The sequence below is a fragment of the Marmota flaviventris genome, chromosome X, assembly GCF_047511675.1.
Source record: "Marmota flaviventris isolate mMarFla1 chromosome X, mMarFla1.hap1, whole genome shotgun sequence".
In the NCBI taxonomy this organism is placed as follows: domain Eukaryota; kingdom Metazoa; phylum Chordata; class Mammalia; order Rodentia; family Sciuridae; genus Marmota; species Marmota flaviventris.
Window position 1 is genome coordinate 92,428,552 of NC_092518.1, and position 25,126 is coordinate 92,453,677.

General features: G+C 36.2%; 1 protein-coding gene across 5 annotated transcripts in view; it reads left to right on the forward strand.

The window, feature by feature from the left end:
* Mid2 (midline 2) overlaps positions 1-25,126 on the forward strand; it is a 158,407-nt gene that overhangs the window by 116,527 nt on the left and 16,754 nt on the right. For all 5 annotated transcript variants that reach the window (XM_071606572.1, XM_071606571.1, XM_071606570.1 and 2 more), the window contains 2 exons: positions 12,602-12,709; positions 14,129-14,277. In XM_071606572.1, coding sequence (XP_071462673.1) covers positions 12,602-12,709; positions 14,129-14,277 — 257 coding nt within the window. The remainder of the gene's footprint in view (positions 1-12,601; positions 12,710-14,128; positions 14,278-25,126) is intronic.

Sequence of the window (25,126 nt, forward strand, 5' to 3'; positions counted from 1 at the left end):
CATTTACCCCAGATCAAATAGGGTTTTGGTAAGTAGCAGAACCAGGAGGATAACCTGTGTGTGTGTGTGTGTGTGTGTGGTTGGTGGTGTTTGGCTTCAAAGTCCATTTTTTAACTATCTCCAATTTTAGTTTAATTTATTTTTGGTTCAAGAAAATATGCCCTCATCCCAGGACTCCCAGGATCCCATATTCCTTGACACTGCCTTTAGGGAATTTGTCTTTACAGCCCTTGCTGTGATCTTTGTCCGCCTCTGCCTCTGTCTCTGTCTCCCTGTGTGTTTCTATCTCTTTTTCTCCTTATCCCATCCTCACCAAGGTAACCTGGCCAAGGCCTCTAGTCAGGACCCCCTCATCCCTGTGGACTTTGCTCCATAGACACCTCTTAAGTGTAGTCTTTTTCCTGACATATAAGGGATTTGAGATCTGTGGAAATATATCCTCAAGACATCTTTGTTACCATAGAGTTGGGGATTATTCTAAGGCTTCCCTTCCCAGTAATCTTTTCATAAAGAATTTCTCAGGTTGTTGTTCTTGGGGTTCTTTCCTGGTACTTCTCTATCTTTTCTCACTACCTCCCAGCCCAGCCCTACAGCTTCAAGGCAATACAAGCCATTCATTAGCTCTTTCCACTCTTCCACTTGTGCTTTGTTTCTCCTAGTGATCATCTGAATGTAGAACCAAAGGGGTTTTTTTCCCCTTTGTCATCCAAAGTCCCCTGCCTTAAAATGTGTGACTTCTTTATCAGGACAATGCCCTAGTTTGAATTTCTGTGGTCCTTCTGATAGAGATTCATGGCTCTGTATGTATATAGGAGTATCACGATGCTGATACCTTCTCCCAGAAGTGAAGGCCTTAGGGGAGGAATGCTTGTATCAGACTTGAGTATAAAGAGGGACTAAATTCTCTCTATAGTCCTGTTTGAGGCTAAAGAAGGCATAAGCTTTCATTGGCTTGCCTTGGTCTTCTTTGCTTATATAATTTCATGGTTGTGAAAGGCAGAAAAAAGGGTAGCTTTGAAAATGCCCTGTACTAGGAATTTGGAATCCTGGATTCTGATACTGGCTCTGCCACCTGCCAGCTACATAAACTCAGGCAGTGTGGCCTGTGCATATCTCTATTACTTGGCTGAATCGGAATTTCCTGATTACATGTTATTTCCTTCATTGGAATATAAGCTTCCTGAAGGCAGTGGCTATGACCATGTCACATTCACTTTGGAGACTAGAGTTCCTAACTATTCTTTCTGACACATTTGGTCACCTTCAGCATCCATTTTCCACACTGTTGTGGGAATAAGCTTTCTAAAGTGCAACATCCCTCATATCTTTCCTTTCCCACAAACCCTTCAATGGTTACCCATCACCTTTAAAATAAAAATTTATAAGACCCAGCACAAGCAGAACCCTGCCTATCTTACAAGCCTGTTCTTTTACCATCTGTACCATATACTTTGTTCATTCATTCCATAAATATTTAAGCATATTTTTGCCTCGAGACAGGCACTGGGAACACTATGGTGGACATGGCACTTATCTTCTTAGAAGTTACACTCTCTCCCTTTTCTTCTGGCTGACTACTGCTTGTTGCATAAGACTCAGTTCAAGTGTCACCTCTTCCAGAAAGCCATCACCCATACACCATGCTTTTCTCTGAACCTCCCATATCTAGTTCAGGGGTTCCTCCTTTATACCCTGTACATACTTTCATCTTAGCACTTATATGTGCCAATTTGTCTCTTCATCAGACTAAACTATAAACACGGATATTATACCTTATCCAGTTTTCTTTTTATACCCAGCACATGGCTTGGTACACAAAGTATACTGAGAAAGGATAACCAAGTAAACAGTACCCTCTGGTGGCTGGCTGATGAAAGTACAATCTTTCCTTTGGAAGTATGATTGGAGTACAGCCAATAACCTAGGAAAAGCAACATTTTTTTTTTTTTTAATATTGGGAAAGGAAATATTTCAGAACACATGGCCTTCTAGAACCTAGGTTGTTATTGTAACATCTTTTTCATAATTCAGCAAACAATATTGAAGTGACAGAAGAGATAAAAGAAAATCATTTTGAGTAATTGTGTAGAAAAAAGGGAAATTTATCTCATGTAATGAAGAAGCATAACACAGCACATTCATTACACAGTATCCATGCGGAATTGGTTTCAGGATTCCCTTCAGATATGAAATCCACAGATGCCCTCACATAATATGGTGCAGTATTTGCATGTAACTTACCCACATCCTCCAATATACTTTAAATAGCTCTAAAGTACACTTTATACAATGTAATGCTATATAAATAGTTGTTATGCTGTATTGTCTAGGGAGTAGTGACAGAAACCCTGTACATGTACAGTGCAGATACAATATCTTTTTCCAAATATTTTCAATCTGAGTTTGGTTAAATCTACAAATATGGAACCCATGGATACTGAAGGTCAAATTACACATTTTTCTTTATATCTTTATTGCATGGCCAACACACACATATTCATTCATTCCACAAATATTTATAAAGCACCTAGGGTATGCCAGGCATTATTCTATGTGTGGAGGCTGCAGTAATGAACACAATGAAATCTTTAGCCTTATGGAGTTTACATTCTACTGGGGGGAGATGCATAATAAAACATGTATATTATAAAAAAATGTATATTCTTAGCTGGGCTCAGTGGCACACGCCTGTAATCCCAGCAGCTCCAGAGGCTGAGGCAGGAGAACCATGAGTTCAAAGCCAGCTTCAGCAAAAGCAAGGCACTAAGGAACTCAGTGAGACCCTGTCTTTAAATAAAATACAAAATATGGCTGGGGATATGGCTCAGTGGTTAAGCACCCCTGGGTTCAAGTCCCAATAGCTAAATAAATAATAAATAAATATTCTTATTAAGGATTATAAGTGGTATAAAAATAAGATAGAATGAGGTACATGTATGTGAAAGAGAAAGAGAGAGAGATGGAGATATATATATATATATATATATATATATATATATATATATATATATATATATGGAGAGAGAGAGAGAGAGAGAGAGAGAGAGAGAGAATTTCTGATTCAAGCCATTTATCATATATGTGCAAGGGCCTGAAGATGTAATAGGGTATATCAGTTAGGTTTTCAGAAAACTATAGAAATATTGAGTCACTAGGATTGTCTAAGAGATTGTGGGACTTCCCCAAAGTTTGTGTTTTCTTTTTTCAAATTTTTATCTTGAAGTAGTTTAATTTCACATGGAAGTTACTTAAAAAATTAAAAATTCACATATATCATTTACCAAACCTTCCCCAGCACTAATATCTTACATAACCACCTAATTATGAGAATCAGGAAACTATCATTGTTACAATAATATATTGAGAAAACTCCAGGCCCGATTAAATTTTTTTTGCCAGTTTTTACATGCACTTAGCTTTCTGGGTGCATGTATATTTGTGTGTATATTTGTATATGTTTTTTTTTTTTTTGTGTGTGTGTGTGTAATTTTAACACATGTATAGATTCTGGTAATCACCACTGTAATTAGGATGGCATAGTTTATCATCCCCCCAATCTCATTCGTGCTACCTCTTTATTGTTATATCTGCCTTCCCTTGCAACCACAGATCTGTTTTTCATGCTTATAGTTTGGTCATTTCTAGAATGTTATGTAAATGGAATCATATAGCATGTAAAATATTGTGATTTTTCTGTTACTCATCATAATACCCCTGAGATTCATTCAAATTGTATGGATAGTCTTTATTTTTTACTTTTATTACCAAATAGTGTTCTATTGTGTAGATGTTTCCCAATTTACTTGTCCTTTCTCCAAGTAAAGAACTTTTCAGTTGTTTTCAGTTTTTGGCTAATGCAAACAGAGCTGTTATGAACATTCCTGTAGGTTTTTTTTTTTCCATCAACATAAATGTTCATATTTCTAGGGTAAATGCATAGTGCTAAGAATTGGAAAGTTTTATGTCTTCAGAGGAGTTTATAAGCAAGTGCTATGCTTCACAAAATAAGCAGTAGAGTGGAAATAACACTGGGTGGGGAGTCAAAAGATCTGACTCTGGAGCTTGGCACTGTCACTTCTTAATAGTAATGTTAGATAGGCCCCCTCCCCTCTCTAGGGCTTATATTTCTATATATAAACTGAAAGGGTCAGAATATATGATTTTGTAGTCTTTTCTACATCTATTCCTTTCATGGTTCTGAAGACATATGAAAGAGGTTTCTCCCTCATTTCAAATAAAATTTATAGCTATGTAAGGAAACTACTATATGCAAAACCTAGGTTATATATTCCCACTTTTTATTTCATGTTTTAAGCAGTTACCTGATATGAAAATAGATATGGGGGATACAGTAACTAACCTTAAGGCTATAAAAGTTTGGTGGTCTGAACCCTGGAGAGGAGGAACTCCAAAACCAATAATGAATAGCCAAAAAACAAAAGCCATTCCTAAAGCATATATGTGGAACAAAGTGTCCTTGCTCTCTGTCTTCAATATTTTTATTAGGTAGACTAGGTAAAATAAGCATGGAATATGTGTATGTGAGCATTATTTATGTTTTCTAAATATGTTTCATTTTATGTATCTCTGCAGTATATTTTTCCCAAAAGGAAGGAAATACACAAAACACTTGCAATGGTTAACTCTAGGGAATGTGATTATCTTCAGAGGAAATTCAAAGGGGGAAAAGAAGCATGTTTGTGAACATTCTCTCTCTCTCTCTCTCTCTCTCTCTCTCTCTCTCTCTTTCACACACACACAGAGAGAGAGAGAGAGAGAGAGAAAGAGAGAGAGAAGTTAAAATCAAAGACATGAGGCAGACTATAAATACTGGCTGATATTTACTAGTTTTATGATCCTGGACAAGTTACATAACTTCTATGTTTCTCAGTTTCTTCTGTAGAATGAGAATCATAATAAGAGGGTCTACGTCACAGGACTAAGTATGAGTTAAAATACATGAAACATTTAGAATAGTGCCTAGCATGTGGCAAGCACTAGAAAAGGGTTCACTATTATATATTTTTCCCCCAAGCTGACAGGAAACCTCTCAGTCAATGTCTTCCTAGAGGCCTCCCATAGCCTGTGGTTTGGAGCCCAATTCAGTAGCATTCTTTCACTGTTAGAGATGCCTTAGCTGCCACCTCCCCATCCATACTACTTTTCTAACTCAAACAGCCTATTCTTCACCTACTTCCAACTCCACCCTCTTAATCTCTGTCCCCTTTTCCTGCCAAAATATAATAACTTAGGAACTGAGGCCATAGATTGCTTAACTTACTTCAGTAAAAAAAATAATAACCTCCTAGCCTGTAGTTACTCCAGGAGAGGAAACTAAAACTCCTATTAATAGTTTCACATATCCATTAGTACTTAAGTGGCCACCTCTCACTAAATCTAAAGAAACAGATAAGAACCCAATGTGATAGACATAATTATCCAAAGTACATGTATGAAGACACGAATTGGTGTCAACATACTTTATATACAACCAGAGATAAGAAAAATTGTGCTGTATATGTGTAACAAGAATTGTAATGCATTCCGCTGTCATTTATTTTTTTAAAAAAATCAATAAAAACCAATAGAACCATTAAAGAAATTACTGCTTCATTTAGTTATTTTTATATAAAGCTAGCAGGACGATCTTTGAAATGCTGTGGTGTTTCAAAAACAAAAAGGAAAATAGTTTCTCCTATTTATTCATTTGAATCTTCCTGATACAACAGGACTGTGCCACTGAAGGTGCTGGGGTGTGTGTGTGTGTGTGTCTCCTCAAAGTGCAATCTGGTTTAACACATTAGCATCGTTGCTGCCACAGTGATTGCTGTCTGCTTCATAAACACTGCATTTTCTTATAAAAATGTAATGAAGTCTTTGCAGCTCACTAAGATGACAAAGCTGTTCATAACATCTTCTTGATAATTTATCAGATGTCCAATTTACCTCCTACTTTTCCTTCTCATTTCCCTTGTATAGAAAGCAACTGCATGTTGAATGAAGTCCAATTCAGCCTTTTTTCCCCTGATGTTATGGAATCTGAGAGAGTGGGCTAAGGCAACTGTGGGAAGTGGGGAGCTTGTCATGCCCTCCCACTTTGAATACAGTGCCTGCTTTCTCTCTCTACCTTGTTCTCAACAATACTTGAAGTGTTACTATAGTGCTAAATTCCTGACATTTCATCCAGGTACTTTCAGAGACACAAAACGACAGCATATTCTTTATAATAGATCTGCAACCTCCATTTCCAGCCTTATTTCCTCCATTGTATCTGTCAGGCTGATTTGCTTTACCCAAGCAAATTCTCTACTTTTCTGCCTGTGCTTTTGCTCATATTATTTATAACATTCTCTCTGGCTGGACTTGTTTCCTTAAATCCCACTTCTTTTTATGTTTCTATTGGTTCTCTTTAGTTATACATAACATTTAGGATACATTTTGACAAAATTATAAAAGCATGGAATATAATTTGTTCTAATTCAGTCCCCAGTATTTCCCCTTTCCTTTCCCTCTTCCCTTCCCCTATCTCCTTCCCTCTCATTTACTGTTCTTTTTGCTATTATAGTTTTTTTTAATTAGTGTCTTGTGGATATACATGATGGTGAGACTCACTGTGGTATATTCATATATGTACATAGGAATGTTAGGTCAGATTCATTCTACTGTTCTTTCCTTATCCCAGTCCTCCTCCCTCCCCTTCAATCTCGTTCATCTACTCCACTGATCTTCTATTTTTTTTATACCCCCTTATTTTGGATTATCTTCGGCATATCAGAGAAACATTCAACCTTTGACTTTTGGAGGCTGGCATCTATCACTAAGCATGATAACCTCCAGTTCTATCCATTTAGTAGTGATTATCATAAAGTCATTCTTCTCTATGGCTCAGTAATACTCCCTTGTATATGTATACAACATTTTCTTTATCCATTCATCTGTCGAAGGGTACCTACATTTGTTCCATAGCTTGGCTATTGTGAATTATGCTGCTATTTACATTGATCAAGAACAATTTAGCTACAGGAAACCTACCTGAATTCTCTGGTTGTCCTTTTCTGGACAAATATTGTTTTCCCTTCTGTAAGTTCTACTACATCTTTATTTGTATCCTATTATATTATTTGTTTTGTTGTTTCCTAAATTATAATTAGTTGTATCCTCGTTTTCTCTACTACATTGCAAATACCTTGAAGGCAGAAGTGTTGAGTCATATTCCCACTCAGGAAATGACGAGCACTCAACAAATGTTTGCTGAAATAAAAACTTTCCCAAATGATTTTTAACGCTAGAATTTCAGAATCTTCTAGGTGGAATGGGAATATATATTTGGGTAACAGATTTGAAGAAATAAACCAGTCTGGTATTTACTGTGTAGAGTGGAAGACACTAAGATGGAAAAGTCAACAAGGATCCTGTTGCCATATAAACACATTGCATTTGCGTCTGGTTATATAGAATCATCTACTACTTTATATATATTGTTCCACCTGAACAGGAAATGTCAGTGCCTTCTATACTCCTGTACAGTACTCTGTAGGGCTGATGGGTATGACTGAGCTGAGGGGAGAGTGTGAATGGGGAAGTTTCTCATGGGTATAAATACGGAGGGAAAGCTGATAAACTTTATTTATTTATTTTACTAGGAATTGAACTCAGGGGCACTTAACCAGTGAGCCACATCCCCAGCCTTTTTTACTTTTTGTTTTGAGACAGAGTATCTCTAAGTTGCTTAGGGCCTTGCTAAATTGCTGAAGCTGACCTTGAACTTGTGAACCTCCTGCTTCAGCCTTCTATGTTACAGGGATTATAGGTGTGAGCCACCAATCCCAGCAAGGCTGATGAACTTTAATCATAGGAATAAAAGACCTATAGAACGAACATATGAGAGACCTCTTAAAAATTATCAAATAAGTTCTCTTCAAGAAGTTAAGGGTACAAAGATCTAGTCCATTTACATTTCAAAATATGTTTTTTAGTTGTAGCTGGACACAATACCTTTATTATTTGTTTTTATGTGGTGCTGAGGATCCAACCAAAGGCCTTGCGCTTGCTAGGCAAGCGTGCTACCACTGAGCCACAACGCCAGCCCCCACTTACATTTTAATACAAAATTGAAACAATTGCCAAAATAGCTTTTGGTTGTTTGTTAAGTCTATTTCTTCATAGTGACCAGCAGTAAAATTCTTCCAACAAGGGACTTGTATGTTTGCATTAGGGAAGAGTAGAATTTTGGGAGGACTGGGGGGTCTTACTATACAGTCATTCTTTGGGCTGGGAGGTAAGAAAGAACTTCAGGAAGTAGAGTAGAATGGGCAGTTTGAAAGAAATAACACAAATCGAAAACAATTGTCATCTTTGGGAAGAAAGTAAAAGTGCACAGAGCAGAATGAGGACCTGGGGACTTACAAGGGAAGCCTGTGTATCTAGGGCTTAGGTCCTGGAATATTGAGGCTGGGGCTCTTAGTCTTAAGCATCACAAACTGCCCCTTAGAGGTATTTTTTTTTTTTTGAGGTGGGTAGATTTGCACAAGTAGATTGACAAAAATTACCCTAATGGTAATTTCAAGGAGGATAAATTGTTCCATAGACATAAAGCACTTTAATCAAACCCACTAACCCCAAACAAAGAGCAAAAGTCAAATAAAGAGCTGGGGTCTTCCATAAAACAACCAACCAAGGACACTTAAGGAGATAGCCCCAGTTATTTCCAACTAGGGGTTAATATGCATGTGAAATACCTTACTGCATTTTCAAACAAAACATCTGGGCTTTCAAGTGCCTTCCAAGCAATTTGAGTTGTTTTATTCACATCATGAAGGCAGTTTTTCCCCTGGAGTATTTCCTGTTCAGAAAACACTTGAATACCCTGCTCTTTTGGGCTGCTTCTTGACATGGAAAGATTTTAATGCCACTCTTTACCTTCAGTTTGGGATTTTGCCTCTTCAGCCAAACTTCCGCTCCACCAGTCATGCTGGGTTGTTTTATCTCCTCTGATGTGGCTGTCGAAAGACCCTTCCTGCACAAGCTCCCACCCTTCAACTTATATTTTATCTACAAAATACATTTATGAAAGTGTGTTTTCTAATGCTTGGCATTATCATTTTGATATTCTACTGTGTTAAAGTAATCAGTAAAATGTTTCATAAGCATTCACTGTGTGTAAAGCTTAGGGCCAGGTACCAAGGGAGGAGCGAAGTAGCGTATAAACCTTTCCTTTCCTCGGAGCTTGTTGTCTAGATTTTTCAGCAAGGGACTATTTTACCTTTCCTTTCTATTCCTGTTATCCCCCCTGGCTAGGCCCTGTTCACATCACTATAGCTTCCTAATTTGCCTGCAAGGTTGCAATTACTCCCATCACATCAATCCCAGTTTCTCTTCTCAAAAGTCAACTGTGGTCATCCTCCCATCACATTACCTTCCCTCTATTCAAAACTATTTTTTTTTCAAAGATAGCATATTGCCTGAAGAATAAAGTTTGGCAATATGTTATCTTACACAAACCCTATTGCATGGTTTGATATATACCCCCACTCTTACATTTAAATCTAAATCTTACTCCATCTTTAAGATTCAATCCAAGTCCCATGACATTCATGCATCTTTTCTCCATTTCCCCACTGAGGGTCTGATCTTTCCTTTCAGTTTCTGTGATTATACTCTACATCATTCATTTGGTGTTTAACTTCTGCTACCATGACTGGTTTGTTTTACATGTATAAGCATCTTCCCCATCTAGATTATAAATTTATTGAGGGCAGAACTTTAGCTTAATGCATTGCACACAAATATGTTTAATACCAGTTTGACAATGAAGATGGTGTTTTTTTTTTTTTTTTCTGGCTTTTGGGTAAAGAAAGATGCTGGAGGTAGATTAGTTGAGGAGGCTATTGCAATAATAATCCAAAAGGGTGATTAATGAAGGCCTCAATTTATTGACTCCTTGACTCAGATCATCACTTTATTATCAAAGGAGCCTTAGCAAGATTGAAAAGAATGGAAAGACTTTAAGACTGTTGTGAGTTTATGTGGGGGATGAGGGAGAAGTAGAAGTCAAAGTTTTACTGAACCTGACAAACTGTAATACTCATAGTACCATTGACAAAAAAATAAGTCAGGAGTGAAGGACAAATCGGGAGAGGAGATGATATTTGTCTTTAGATATAGTGTAGAGAGTTTAGGATAACTTGGGTGATCAAATTGATGTGCCTAGCAAGCAGAAAAACAAAAACAAAAACTTTTTATCACCATTGAATTCAATCTAACAGATATTTACTTAACATATCCCATGTGTCATTCATTATGCTGGAGATACACAAAGTCAAATAAGACATAGTTCCTGGCCATCAGAATTCATGTTTAAGTGGGAAAAGCAGACTAATACAATTGCTATGATATAAGGTAGTAAATGGTGTTACTGAATTATATATAAAGTGCTATGGAAATATAAAGAGGGGACCAATTGATTGTGTATGGGGAGCTGAGAAGAAGTTACAAAAGTGATGACCATGGATAGAACTTTGAAAGATAAGTAGAAGTTTGTTCAATAATGCGGACATGCCCTTCCAAGGAAAAGGGTAATCATAGGCAAAGTCACAGAACATGAAAGTTCATTGATTCTAGGGGAACAGCAAGGACTCTGAAATGACTAAAGAAAAGGGGATAACAGGATAAAGATAAATGGTACAAAAGACATAATGATTGTCAGAAATCAAAGATGTGTTGTTATATTAATCTGGAGAGGCAATATGTGTAACAGGTAAAAATATAGACTCTGGTGTTTGATTCCCTGGATCTAAATCTCACTTTTACCACTACTAGCTGTGTAGCCTTGAGCAAATCACTTAATTTCTCTGTGCTCAAGTTTCCCTACCTGTCAAAGGGGAATGATAGATACCTGCCTCATAGGATTGTTTTCAGAATTGAGAGAGCTGATATTTGTAAACTGGTAAAGCAGTGTCTGGCATAGAATAAGTGTTGTGTAAAGATTAGTTCAAGAACTAAATTATAAGTAACGAGGTTGCACACCATTTTTTACTACACCAGTAGCAGCTCAAAAAGAGAAACTATAAACGGGCAGTGCCTAGGTTTCCAGATACTCTAAGCAAGGACCCAAGGAGAATTAGATAAATCTCTTATTCTTGGATGAGTGTGAGTTCCTTGAGATGTTAAGATATCTGCCTTGGAAAGGTAGATACAATTTAGGGAAAGGAAGGGTAGTCAGAGGAAAAAGAAAGTGCAATGGTCAGAGTAGGAATGTTCACTTGAAATAAGTGGAAGCTCCCATTGTGCCATTCTCCCTGGAACATGGAAATAAAGCAAAATAAGTTTGTCACTCACTGGCTAATAGATTTTATTTTGGTTAAATAATAAACAGGAAATTATCCAGTAGGGGCCTTAGAGGCTGGGAGAGGAGGTAACAGGTTCCAGGCAAAGCTATCTTGCTGGGATTGAAGTATGTAGAGGAACCTTGTAAAAAAAAAAGACAGATAGCAATTAGAAATGCAGCCCTGCCTTGCTAATGAAGCACAGGTAGCCCCTTGAGTTTTGATGCTCTCAAGTAACCCATGTCTATTCCTCAGCCTTCTAGAGCTCTGCTCGAGTGATCCTTGAATAGACTCTTGGAATGATTGTGCTTCCCTGTGTGACTGCTCTGTGTGCTGCTGAAATGGAACTGAACCTCATCTGCCCACCCAGCCTGCCAAAGGGTTTCACTTGACAGAACTTGGTTTGAATTCTGGTTTTGCCACTTTCTAACTATGTGACTTGGAGCAGGTCACTAAAATTCTCAGAGCCCCAGCTTGCCTGTCTGAAATGCAAATAAAAATGATTCCTATGTCATAGAGTCATATGGATAATTATATGAAATTTTTATTTCTAAAGTGCTTGGCACACTAAATGTTTGAAAAAATGTTAGTTGTTGGTCCCTTTCTTTCCCTTCACATTTAGGCAGCCCCCAAATGCCCTGCTCTCATTTTAGCCCCTTCTGGTGGCTCTGTACCATATAATATGAATAGTGATAGAGATGAGTAGAAAAATAAATCAACCCATGGAAAGGCAATGAAAATAGTATTCTTTTTCAATTCTATCTACACATTCATATATTTAATGTGAAAATGTATCTGCATATTCATATATTTAGAAGGTAGAAGGGAACAAGGAAACTGAAAACATTTTTGGTGAGGACAGCTAAAAATATATTGTTGCATTGTTATCTTAATATTATTGTGCCTGTGGAGAAGGATCCTCTTTTCCTGACATACATAAATCTCCTTACCCTCTTTACAAAAGAATATCAGGAGGACAGGGTGCTGGAGTAAAGGGAATTGCACAGTGGGAATAACATGCCCCATCTCATCTGTCCTTCTGCCCAGCTTTCCATTAACCATCATGACCTACCAGAGGCCCGGAGAGCTTCCTATCTGTGGTGCTTCAATGCCCTTGCATCATTAATATCATCATCTCTACTCTTCTTCTAGGAGTGGATCTTATCGAGGGAGGTATGGAAGAAGTTGTGCATGTTTAGCTGTCAGTCCGAATCTTTTAGAGCCAGCAGGGGACAAAGGCAACAATCACTGTGTAATACTCTGGACTTTCTTGGCAGGTGAATACTGCTATGCATGAGGCAAAACTTATGGAAGAATGTGACGAGTTGGTAGAGATCATCCAGCAGAGGAAGCAAATGATTGCTGTCAAAATCAAAGAGACAAAGGTAAAGCACAGCACTTCAGTGAAGCCAAGGAAGAGTTGACTCTTTATAAATGAAAGAGTTGAATCCTGATGATTGCAGTTTGAAATTAGATCATGAAAGCAAGAAGAAATGAGGTTATAGGAAGAAAGGCAAAGAAGCAATGTTTGGCCTAGTGCTATGGATCCAATAAGAAGTATAGCAGATCTGGATACTAGAAACATATTATACCTTGGCCTAGTTGTTGGTTTCATGCATGTATATATGTGTAAACATTCACTGAGTTGTATACTTAGGATCTGAGTGCTTTACTGTTTGTTGTAAGTGAACACAAAGAAAGAAAAAGAAAAAAGTAATAATAGAAATATTGGTTAGAATTATGGAAAGACTGTGAATGTCACTATGAGTACTTTGGCTTTAGACTGAATGGTGTTGGGAAGCCATTCTAGAAGACTGATTGATATGGCCAGATAGAGCAGATCGGATGATGCTGAAGTCTGGGAAGTACATTAGGAGGCTTACAACATGATTCTTCATATGAATTGTTGAAGACCTAAAGCAGAATGTAGACAGCACACACAGAAGGAAAGAACAGAATAGGTAGTGCCAACAAGAAAATGATTGGAATCATCCAATTTATTTAGGTATAAAAGATGAAGGAGAGAGAGGAGTCCAGAAAAACTCCCAGATTTTTAAAAACTTGGGAACTGAAGAATCATGGTCAAAAACGTCAGCTGTGAGCCTCCATGCAGCTATATGGTTTTAGGTTTGACGGCCTGCTGGTCAGTGTTAGTGATCATAAGCTCATGCTGTGGGCACAATGTAAAAAGTTATGAGAGTCTGGTTTGATGGCCAATATTTTATGCCATTCTGGGTAGCTCCAGTTAACAGGAATGGAAGCTTCCAAGAATACAGATTTGTGTACCCACAGGTATGTGTAAAGATTAGAGAAATATATATATATATATATATATATATATATATATATATATATATATATATATACATATACATAAAGAAAAATGAGGTACTTCTTGTGAAATTTATGTGCAAAAGTATATTGACGATAAAATGTAAACAATGGTGATCTCTAGGTGATAGCAGTTCTTTTTTATACTTTCAACTTTTTAGCTTTTCTATAATGAGCATGGACTGCTTCTACAATCAGTAAAATTAATATTATTAATATAAAGAGGAGGTAGATAACAGAGTACATGGCTGAGTGCAACATAAGTAAGGGAGCTGTAGATTGGAGGAGGAGGGGTTGGCAAGAGAGTTTTTAGTGGGTGGGGTGAGAAGGTGAATGGTTAGTAAAGGGATCATGGGGTATTAATAAGCCTTATTTTTAGAATCACTGCAGCAGATCTCCTTCAACTTGTTTTATTGTTTTTAATTAAGTGCTGTGTCTTTATCTTATTTTTTTCTTTGACTAATTCCTTTAAGGTTATGAAACTAAGAAAGTTGGCACAGCAGGTTGCTAATTGCCGCCAGTGTCTTGAACGGTCAACGGTCCTCATCAACCAAGCTGAGCATATCCTCAAAGAAAATGACCAGGCACGGTTTCTACAGTCTGCAAAAAATATTGCTGAGAGGTGGGTTTCTTATATTCTTTTGAAATGTCCTGTATTGTGAAAAGGAACAAGCTTAAAAGTCAGTGAATTATATTCAGGCATGTATATAGCAGCTGCCATTTGAAGATTTTACCAGCTAGGTAATTCTTGAGCCTCAGTGGTAAATTTCCCCGTGGATTTCTGTATCCTTCTCTCCATCTTTGCAGCCTGCCAGTTCTTTTAATGCGCAGCCAAACATGAGGCCTAGCTACTGCCTTCTCTCCTTGTTGCTCACTTAGAGCTTGAGCTCTCTGTGATGGTAGTGGTGTAGGGTCAGAGAAACTTTTGGTTACATTGATAGGTGTGTGCCTTTCTGAAGTATACATGCAGTTTCTATTGTTTTTATTTAATTCTTGCTTTTATAAAACATTTAGAGCAATGATAATTTGACTTTTATTTAGTCACTTTCTTCTTTGAAAATCTGATGAAATTGATGAACCTTATTCCAGAGTGGAGAAAATGCATTTTAATCTGTACAATTAGAAAAATGAGAAATTATCCCCAATGATACAAATGTATGAATTGCCAAGATCATTGTAATGTCATGTGAGATAATAATAAAAAATGTAAAAAAAAGAAAATGCATTTTAGATGTATACACAGAGAATTTTGTATATAATTTTATGATGGATTTTTAGAAGCCCATCTATAAACTATTGGCAGAGTCCATGGCCTAAAGTGAAACATTGTTGAGTATAATCTCCAAGGCTTCAAGGGGATACAGTAGATCATTAGGCCAGACTTAACCTCCTGATTTCTCCCTCCCATTCATTGGAGAATTGGGTTCCAGCTCATAGTCTTCTTCGTATTGCCTGTGCATCATTATGGTGACTTTAGCTGCACCCATATGACTGACCCATCTAATGCTCTAGCCATTTAGCACTCGCCCCAACATCTGTTCCTCCAGTGACTCTCACCTTGGCTCCACTTCATCCACCCACTCCCATGGACTAAATGCTGAACCTTATCCTCACTCAGAGTTGCACTGAAATCATAAACTGAAGCATCCCACTTTCTAATTACAACTCCATGCTTAAAACTCTTTGCTTCAAATGCATCTCTATTTTTGAACTCCATTGGGACTTCTAATCTGGACTCCTATTCTTTTTTCCTCCCTACCAGCTACTTCCTGTCTTCACTTCTTTCTTTAACCTATTTTGGATCTGTGATTTCTTCCTTCAGCTATTCTTTTCAATCTGCCCAATTCCATTGCTCATTGTCCTTTTATCACACCCACCTGATAAAATCCTAACCCCGAATCACTCCACCTATTCTTAATATTTTCATGCCTGTATTTGAGTTGCAGAACTTTGCTGGAAAAATCACATAGCCACACAGGTTGGTACTATTTTACCAAAAATGTGTGGCTTCTCATCTGACCTGAGCCTTAAGTACTGATTTAAAATCTTGTTGTGTTGCTTTAGTCCACTTCCTTTTAAAGTCATCTCCACACTGGCTATTTTAAATCTTTTGTACTAGCTTCAAAATTCCAACCCAGCCTCCTTCCTGCTTAAGCTCAGGAAATGCCTGCCCATCCTTTTAAACTGAAAATGGTAGGTATGAAATGATAAATTCCTCATCTACTCATACCAAAGTGCTGGACACACCTACATCTACATCCATTACTTCTACCCTCTTTCTGTGTACAATGAAGAGATGTTCCTTCATTTGTCCTTTGACCACATGCCCTCTTTTTTCCCATAGCTTCAATTTCTGCCACTGTTTAGTTGACTTCACATCCACATTCAAAACCACTAATGTCTTTCCTACCTAAAAGCAAAAACAAAAATCCCTGAAACTTTCCTTTCCTCATATCCTCTCTAGCTGTCACCATATCCCTCTCCTTTTCTTCACATTAAATTACTTTTAAGACTTTCCAGGTCCTCACCCTTAATTTACCATAATATTTTAAATATATTTATGTCAAATGATACCTTGTGCATGATTAGAAAGTAAAATATTACTGCAAATCACATTGAAAGAAATATTAATCTTCTCATTTATAATTCCAGATCTATAATAATAATAATAGCAACAGCAACTTACTTTATGTTGGGTACTATGCTAAGTCTTTATAAGGACTAACACATTTAATCCTCATAAAAACCTTATGTGGTAGACTCTGCTACTACTACCATTTTATAAATAAGACAACAAGGTTCATAAAGGTTAAGCAACCTGCCTAAGATCACCCAACTAGTGATGGGCAGAAGCTGGGTTCAAATCTGTGGAGTCTAATGTCATCATCTATATTTTCTCAACAAAGCCAAGCAATTTCAACTCTATTAGATATTTCAATGGGCATGAACTTTACATTTATAAATAGCATTCTTACATTGCTACTTTTATTTTCTCTTTTTAATCTTAGATATCAATTGACATGCAAATTTGGCAATATTTTCCTATTATTTTTTTCAAATATTTTTAGGCTAATTCCTTCTTCTATTTTAGGGATTCTAATTACTTGTGTATTAGGGTGCCTAAAGTTGTCCTATGGTTTAATGATGTTCTTTTTGTTTGTTTGTTTGTTTTTTGGATTTTTTTTCCCTTGGTGTTTCACTGATATTTTTTCAAGTGCATTAACTTTTTCTTTTATAATGACTAATCTGCTCTTGACCCCCTCCAGTGTATTTTTCATCTCAAATATTGTAGTTTTCATCTCTAGAAGTTTGGGTCTTTCTAAAAATATCTTCTAAAATACCTACTTAAGATATTCAGCCTTTCCTCTAGTTTCTGAACATACAGAATAAAAATTTAATAACTATTTTAATGTTTTTGATTGCTAATTCTAACATTTGTGTCAGATCTGGGTCAGTTTCAATTGGTTGATTTTGTTTTCATGATGGGTTGTATTTTTTTATTCTTTGCATGTGGTATTTTTTTTTATCAGATGCCAAATTTTGTGAATTTTATCTTGATGTTTTTTTTAATCAGATGCCAAACTTTGTGAATATTATCTTGTTGGCTTTTTTATTATAAAGATTTGTAAACTTTGTTCTGAGACACAGTCAAATTACTTAAAAATAGCTTGATCCTTTTGAGTCTTGTTTTTAGATTTGTTAGGAGAAGGGCTGGTGGTATACTTACTTAGCGGTGGAATGCTTGCCTATCCTGTGCAAGGCCCTGGGATCCATCCCCAGCACTGCAAAGATTAGATGAGAGCAGAGAAGTGTCTAGTCTAGAATAGTTTTTCCTTGCTACTGAGGTGAAATACTTATGAGTGCTTTATACAGTGTCTCATGAATCCATGATTTTCTGGAACCACTGTGGGAGCAGACAATATTGCCACTATTTCTGGCCCTGTATTACCATCAGAGATTGTTCTCCCTAATCTTTTTAATTGATTCTTTCCCCAGCACTGGTAATTTCTTCCCATGTATATGTTGATCAGTATTCTGTTGAATACTACATGGAAACCCTCTGAAGATCTCTAGAATTTTCTTACTGTAGCTCTTTACTTTCTGGTTTTCTGCCTTGTGAACTCTACAAACTTATTTTCTCTCCATTCTTCACCCTGTCTCCTTAATTATGGGAAGTCAATCAGGCTGTGCCTGGATTTTCTCTTCCTCTACAAGTTTACATTCTTAATTTTTTGAAACAAAATTTCTCAGTGTTTCTTAATAGCACATAAGAAGCAAAATTTTTGAGAACTTTGTCTCAAAAATATTTTAAATTAATTTTCATTCTTCACAGGTTATAAATAAATTTTGTTTATAATTCTGAAAGCATGACTCCATTGTGTTTTGACTTCCAGTGAGTGTTGTATGGATAAGTTCACTGTCATTCTGATTTCCTGGTCTTATGAATATGACATATTTTTAAATGTACAAGTTTCCTTGAAATTAGCATTATTAGACAAGTTATGATTGTATACACTAGTGGGGTACAATATGATGTGTTGATATATCTACATGATATGGAATATTAAATTGAACTGATTAATATATATTTCACCTCACTTATATTTTTGTGGTGAGACATTTGAAATTTGCTCTCTTAGCTGTTTTGAAATATACAATATATGATTATAGACTGCAGTAACTCTACTATGCAACATATCTTAAAAACTATTCTCCTGAGGAGGGAAGGGGAAGGGAAATTACTGGGGAATCAGATTGATCAAATTGTGTTATGTGCATGTACGAATATGACATAATAAATTCCCCTATTATGTATAACTATAATGCACCAATAAAAATAAAAACGATTGCTCCTCTCTAAGTGAAATATTGTACCCTGTGAGCAATAACTTCCAATTCTCTCCCTCCACCAGCCTCTGGTAAACACTGTTATATTCCCAACATATATGAGTTGGACATTTTTAGATTTTACATATAAGTGAGATTATATGGTATTTGTCTTTCTCTGTCTGGCTTATTTTACTTAGCATATAGTCCTCTAGCTTTATCCATGCTGTCATGGATAAAGCTTTTAAGGCTAAATAATATTCCAATGTGTGTGTGTGTGTGTGTGTGTGTGTGTGTATATATATATATATATATATATATATATATATATTCCATATTTTTTATTCATTCATCCATTGACAGAAACTTGTGTTGACTCTATATATAAGTTATTGTGAATACATATAAACATGGGGAGTTTGGCATGTTGATTTCAATTCCTTTGTATATACATTGAGAAATAGGACGGTTGTATTGTATAATAGTTCTATTTATCATTTTTGAGACACTTCATACAGTTTCCTTTAATGGCTCTATTAACTTACATTCTAACTAACAGTGTAAAAAGGTTCTCCTTTCTCTACATTCATGTCAGCATTTGTTATCTTTCACCTTCTTAATAATAACCATTAAAATCTAGAAGGTTTTAAAATCCTATCTTTATACCAATAAAATATATGAAAGTCATTTCTTTAACCCAGTTTTTCCAAAATCTTACCAAGTTTTCTTTGATTATGCATCTTTGACTATTCATTTTTCTGGATACTCAGGGAGTCTTTCCAGTCTAAACACTAGTGATCTTTGATTCTGAAAAATTTTCTTTTATTATTCACTAATAACTTCCTCCCTCTATCCTCTCTCATCTCTATTTCTGGGACTCTAATTAATCATGCAATTGACATCCTAGATTTTCCTCCAATTAAAAAAATGTTTCCTATTTTCCATGACTGTTTATTTTTGTTTTAGTTTTTTTTATTTCCTTAACTTCTCTCCCCCATCTTTCTTTAAATTTTTTTAAACATTTTTATACCTTTATTTTATTTGTTTATTTTTATATGGTTCCTGGGATCGAACCCTGTGTCTTAGGCATGCTAGGCAAGCACTCTACCACTGAGCCATAACCCTGGCCCTCTATTAAAATTTTAATTCCAACATTCATATTTTTATTTACAAGGGTTCTTTTTAGATATTTTTTGGCATTATTCTTGTCTTTTTGTTTCTTCTTTAGCATTATTGCTTTGTGGATTCAAACTATTTGTCTGAGAATATTTTCATTTTAAAAAGTTTCCTTTCAAATCCTACATTGTCTTGATATCTTCCAAGTTTCTTTTCTCTATTAGTTTGTTTTGGTTTCTGTTCTTCTCTAAATTTCTGGTAAGTTTTCAGCTGCCTTTTTTAATTTAAGCACTATAAGATGTCTGGAAGCTCAGAGTGGATGGGGGCAATTCATTGCTTAGTGAACTTTGCTGTAGTAATACAAGGTAGAGTGCCAGTTTTTTATTAAGAGACCTGAAGTGTCAATTCTATAGGCATTTTCTCTTGGGTTATTTTCCCTTGGAAGAAATTCTCCAATCTCCTGCTTTGGTGGTGGAGGTTATAAGCCTGGCTGCCAGGATTCTGGGAGCCAACCGGGGAAAGAGAACTGAGAGATTTAAGACTGCTTTTAGTATAATGTCAAAGCTCTGCAGAAGGCAAACCTCACATCTCCTGCCAGGATGAGGGAAATGCAGTCTCTGATTGAGTGAATCTGGGATCTAGCTGTTCTTCATGCAAACTTTCAAATTTGTGGCACTAAATCAGTTTGATGTTGTTGGCTTCCTGATCTAGCTTTTTCTGATCTGTTGTTGGTTACCACACACCCATCCCTTTCTAGCTTCCAAACATATGTTGACAATCTCTTAATTACTGGCATCTTTTTTTTTCCATTCTCTTTGTCTTTGTGGATTTATGATGCTTTATTCTTTGTCATTTCAGTGGGATTTCATGAAAGCAAAGCTAAAACATGTATTGAAACCAGTGTATTTAATCGTTACCACTTACTCTTCAACTGTGTAATGTTTTCTCCCACTTCCATATCTTTGAAAGTGCTTTTTCTTCAAGATCACTAAAAAAAGATCTTGTTGCTAAATATAGTAGCCACTCCTTTTTTTCATCTTTGTCTTTCATCTTACTTGCTGTCTAAGTAGCATTTTCTCTGCCGATCATATTTTTTGTTTGCTAACTCCATTTTATTCATAGTTCATGTGTGTGTGGTACAAATAGGCAGTTACAATTGGTTATCACTGATAATCAAAGCCACTAGTATAACAGTCTTCATGAAAATATATTGTACAATGGAGAATATACAGTAATAGCCTTTTCAAAAGCAGAGGTTGCAAACAACCATCTTTCTAAGAAATATACCTGTTATATAAATTCCGACAATAGAAAGAGTGTGAAATAATAATGCTTATTTTATGGAGAAATGAAAATAATTTTAATTATGACCTATATGATTTTAAGTAATTAGAATCCTCTTAGATTGGATACAGAACATAAAGACATTTTCCATAGCTCACAACCATCCTAGTCAAAAAGAACTGAAAAGTTAATAAGTAAGTAGAATTGCCATGACCAACTGTGTTCAAACCATTTTTGGTACCAGGAATTGAATTTACGGGCACTTGATCACTGAGCTATTTGCAGCCCTATTTTTGTTTGTATTTTATTCAGAGACAGGGTCTCACTGAGTTGCTTAGTGTCTTGCTTTTTAAAATATATATATTTTAGTTGTTGATGGACCTTTATTTTATTTATTTGTACACAGTGCTGAGAATTGAACCCCGTGTCTCACATGTGCCAGGCAAACGCTCTGCCACTGAGCTACAGCCCCAGCCCAGTGCCTTGCTTTTGCTGAGGCTGGCTTTGAACTCACACTCCTCCTGCCTCAGCCTGCCAAGCCGCTGGGATTTTAGGCCTGTGCTGCCATGCCCGGCTTAAACCGAATTCTTTTTTTTTTAAGAAATAGTGGAGAGAGAGAGAGAGAGAGAGAGAGAGAGAGAGAGAGAGAGAGAGAGAGAGAGAGAGAATTTTTTAATATTTATTTTTTAGTTCTCGGCGGACACAACATCTTTGTATGTGGTGCTGAGGATCGAACCCGGGTCGCAAGCATGCCAGGCGAGCGCGCTACCGCTTGAGCCACATCCCTAGCCCTTAAACCGAATTCTTTAGGTACAAATTGTAAATTGTTTTTAACTCCAGCTAATTAAGGGAAATAAGCAAGAAGAGAACAGTATTCCGTTTTTAAATGACTTTCTAAGGAATTGAGCTCTTGACTAAACTAATTTTTATGAGAAGTTCATTTTTTTTTAAGAGAGAGAGAGAGAGAGGTTTTTTTTTTTTTTTAAATATTTCTTTTTTAGTTTCGGCATCCTTGTCTGTATGTGGTGCTGAGGATCGAACCGGGCCGCACGCATGCCAGGCGAGCGCGCTACCGCTTGAGCCACATCCCCAGCCCAAGAAGTTCATTTGTATTTAACCTAAAATGGTTTAAAGATTATTTTATGAATCCGAACATTCTAGTTCTTTAGTTTTTCTCAAGGAAAGAGAACTTTGTATGCTTAATATTTTTCCTTTCAATTGCTCTTCCCTTATCTTCCATGAATGTTCCTGGTTTCCTTCCTTCCTTCCTTCCTTCCTTCCTTCCTTCCTTCCTTCCTTCCTTCCTTCCTTCCTTTTCTTTCTTTCTCTCTCTCTTTCTTTCTTTCTTTCTTTTTTTTCCCTTTTTTAACCTATGTGATCGGTTTTGCCTTTGTGAGCAATTCTCCCTTGATCTATTCCATTAATGCTATTGCTCTTCTTGATTTTGATTTAGGATATTCCCTTCTCTCCCTATACATTCTCCTCTTTGCCAACCTATTAGCTTGTAGGGCTTCAATTACCATTGAATTACCATCAATTACCATGTTGATGATTCCCAACTTTCTGTGTAAATCTTTTTTCATAGGCTCAAATGTAGTGTGTGGTGTAGGTGGAATAAATGACTGTTTATGTGGTATGACTTGAGAATCAATTATCCAACTTAATCTTTCTCATTGTTTTTTCCCAGAGTCTGAAATTCTTCCCCACCATTATTCCCTGTATTGTGTTAAGGCACCATGACTTCAGATAAAATTAAATTTTAGATAAAAGAGCTGTCTCTTTCCCCTTACAAATAGCAATTGTTATATTATCCCTAATAGAGATCAATACCTTGGGAGACTGCAACAAGATGTGGATATTGTGTTTTGCAGAGACAGAAAGACATACACACCCACATCCCACTGCATTACTTTAACTCATTCTTAACCTTCCAGCCACCATTAACATTTGGGAATTTAGCATTCTAGTGGTTGTATGTGTGTGTGTGTGTGTGTGTGTGTGTGTGTGTGTGTGTGTGTATCATATGGTCATATTGTATATATTGCATTATATCCTACATTTGAAACAACATATCACAAATTTTTCCCTATCAGTGTAAAACCAATGGTCTAGTGATATTTCATCTTTTGATGTATAATACAATGTTTAACTCACTCTCCATTGTTAGACAATTAGGTTACATACACTGTGTTGAATGCCCATGTAGTTGTGTCACTGCATACATCTAAATTATTTCCTTGTTAAAATTTTTATGAAGTAGAACTGCAATGTCAAAGAATATTTCACTTTAATGTATTTTAATATTCAATGCTAAATGAACCTTCAAAATTTCTATCAATTTCAGTCCTAATAAAAGTACCCCTATATCATCATTATTTATAACCTACATGCTATCTCATTTCAATTTACATTTCTTTGATTTCTCATGTAGTTTGGATTTTTAATATATTTGTTTTCCATTTGCTTTCACAGTTTTTGAATAAACTCTTTCTGTTTTATTTGTCTACATGTGCATTACCACTTTTTACTTGCTACTCATTTCTGGCACCTTAAAATCCAGTCTAATTGCTTCCAATTTTGTCCCTTTCCAGTCCATCCACTGCAGTCATAATACTCTTCTCAAAACATAAATATGAGCATATCACTCCTCTTCTTAAAATGCTTCAGTGGTCCATTGTTCTTAATATAAAGGCCAAAGTTTGTAACATGAGGTCCTACAAGGCCCTGCATGACTGTCTCATTCTCCAGTCCTCAGGCAAGAGAGAACACACATACCCTCACTGCCGTTGCTTAGCTAACTCCTATTCATCATCTAGGTGATTGCTCAAAATTAACTTCTTCTGGGGAGATTTCCCTTAGATTCCAAGTCCCTGAGGGTGACTCCCTTTGCACATTAGTTTTGCTTAAGTATTTGTTGGATGGGTGGGTTGATGGATGGATGGATGGATAGAAGAAAGATTGGGGAGGCCAGGAAGAGATTTTATGTACCATTATTTTGGCTGAAATTTTACCCTAAGAAGTTGTCTCCTTATTCACCAAATCTTAGAAGACTGGCTGTTAAATGTGAGACCTAAAGATTTTACCAAATTGTATTTGATTTGTGTGTATATATATTTAATTTTTTTAGTTGTACACGGACACAATACCTTTGTTTTATTTATTTATTTTTATGTGAACCCAGGGCTTCACATGTGCTAGGCGAGCACTCTACCACTGAACCACAGTCCCAGCCCCTTGATTTGTTTATATTGATCTGCACTTTATTCCCAAAATATTTCTATTTTCAAAAACATACAAGAGATATTTGTAGATGTATATGAGGGCATGCCTACATGAGGATATGTATTTGTTCAACTCCCTATCCCCTTATAATTTGTTCCCCATAAAAATTTCCTTTCTTAACTTTTTACATGTGATGCTTCTTCCTTCCACCCTAATCTGCATGTTGTTATGCCAATTTAATATTTCTTTCCAGCCTGTCATTTGCATGCACAAAGATCTTCATTGGCTTTGGTTCATAAGGTCTGATACAGAACTTAAATATATGTATTTTGTTAAAAGACCTTGCCCCCCAGGTAATTCTGATGCAGAAACATGGTTAAGAATTGCTCAAGTGTAACCAGGTGAGGTGGCATATGCCTATAATCCCAGTGGCTTGGGAGCCTGAGGCAGGAAGATTACAAGTTCAAAGCCAGCCTCAGCAATTTAGTGAGGCCCTAAGCAACCAGTGAGACCCTGTCTCTTAAATAAAATATAAAATAGGACTATGGATGTTACTCAGTGGTTAAGCACTGCTGGGTTCAACCCCTGGTACAAAAAACAAACAAAAAAAGATTTGCTCAAGTGTGTAAAACATACACCATTTTTTTTAAAATAAAAGGAATAGTAGAAATGGTTATGGGTACAGAGGTTAAAGTCAGGTGGACAAAGGTTCAATTATATTTTGATCTTTATTGGTTGTGTGATTTTGGGCAAGTTACTTTGTTTTTTCATTGTGTCAGTTTTCTCACTTGCAAAATAGAAATTGCATCTACTACACAGGGTTATGGTAAGGAGTAAATTATATAATGCATGTAAAGTGTATACAAAATGTCCTATATGTATTAAACTCTCAATAAATCTTAGTAATTGTATTGTTGTTGCTAGTAATTCAGTTATTAATTCAACAATTATTTATTCACCATATTTCCAACACTGTTTTAGAGACCATGGAAAATTAAGAAGTACAAAATATGAACCTCGTT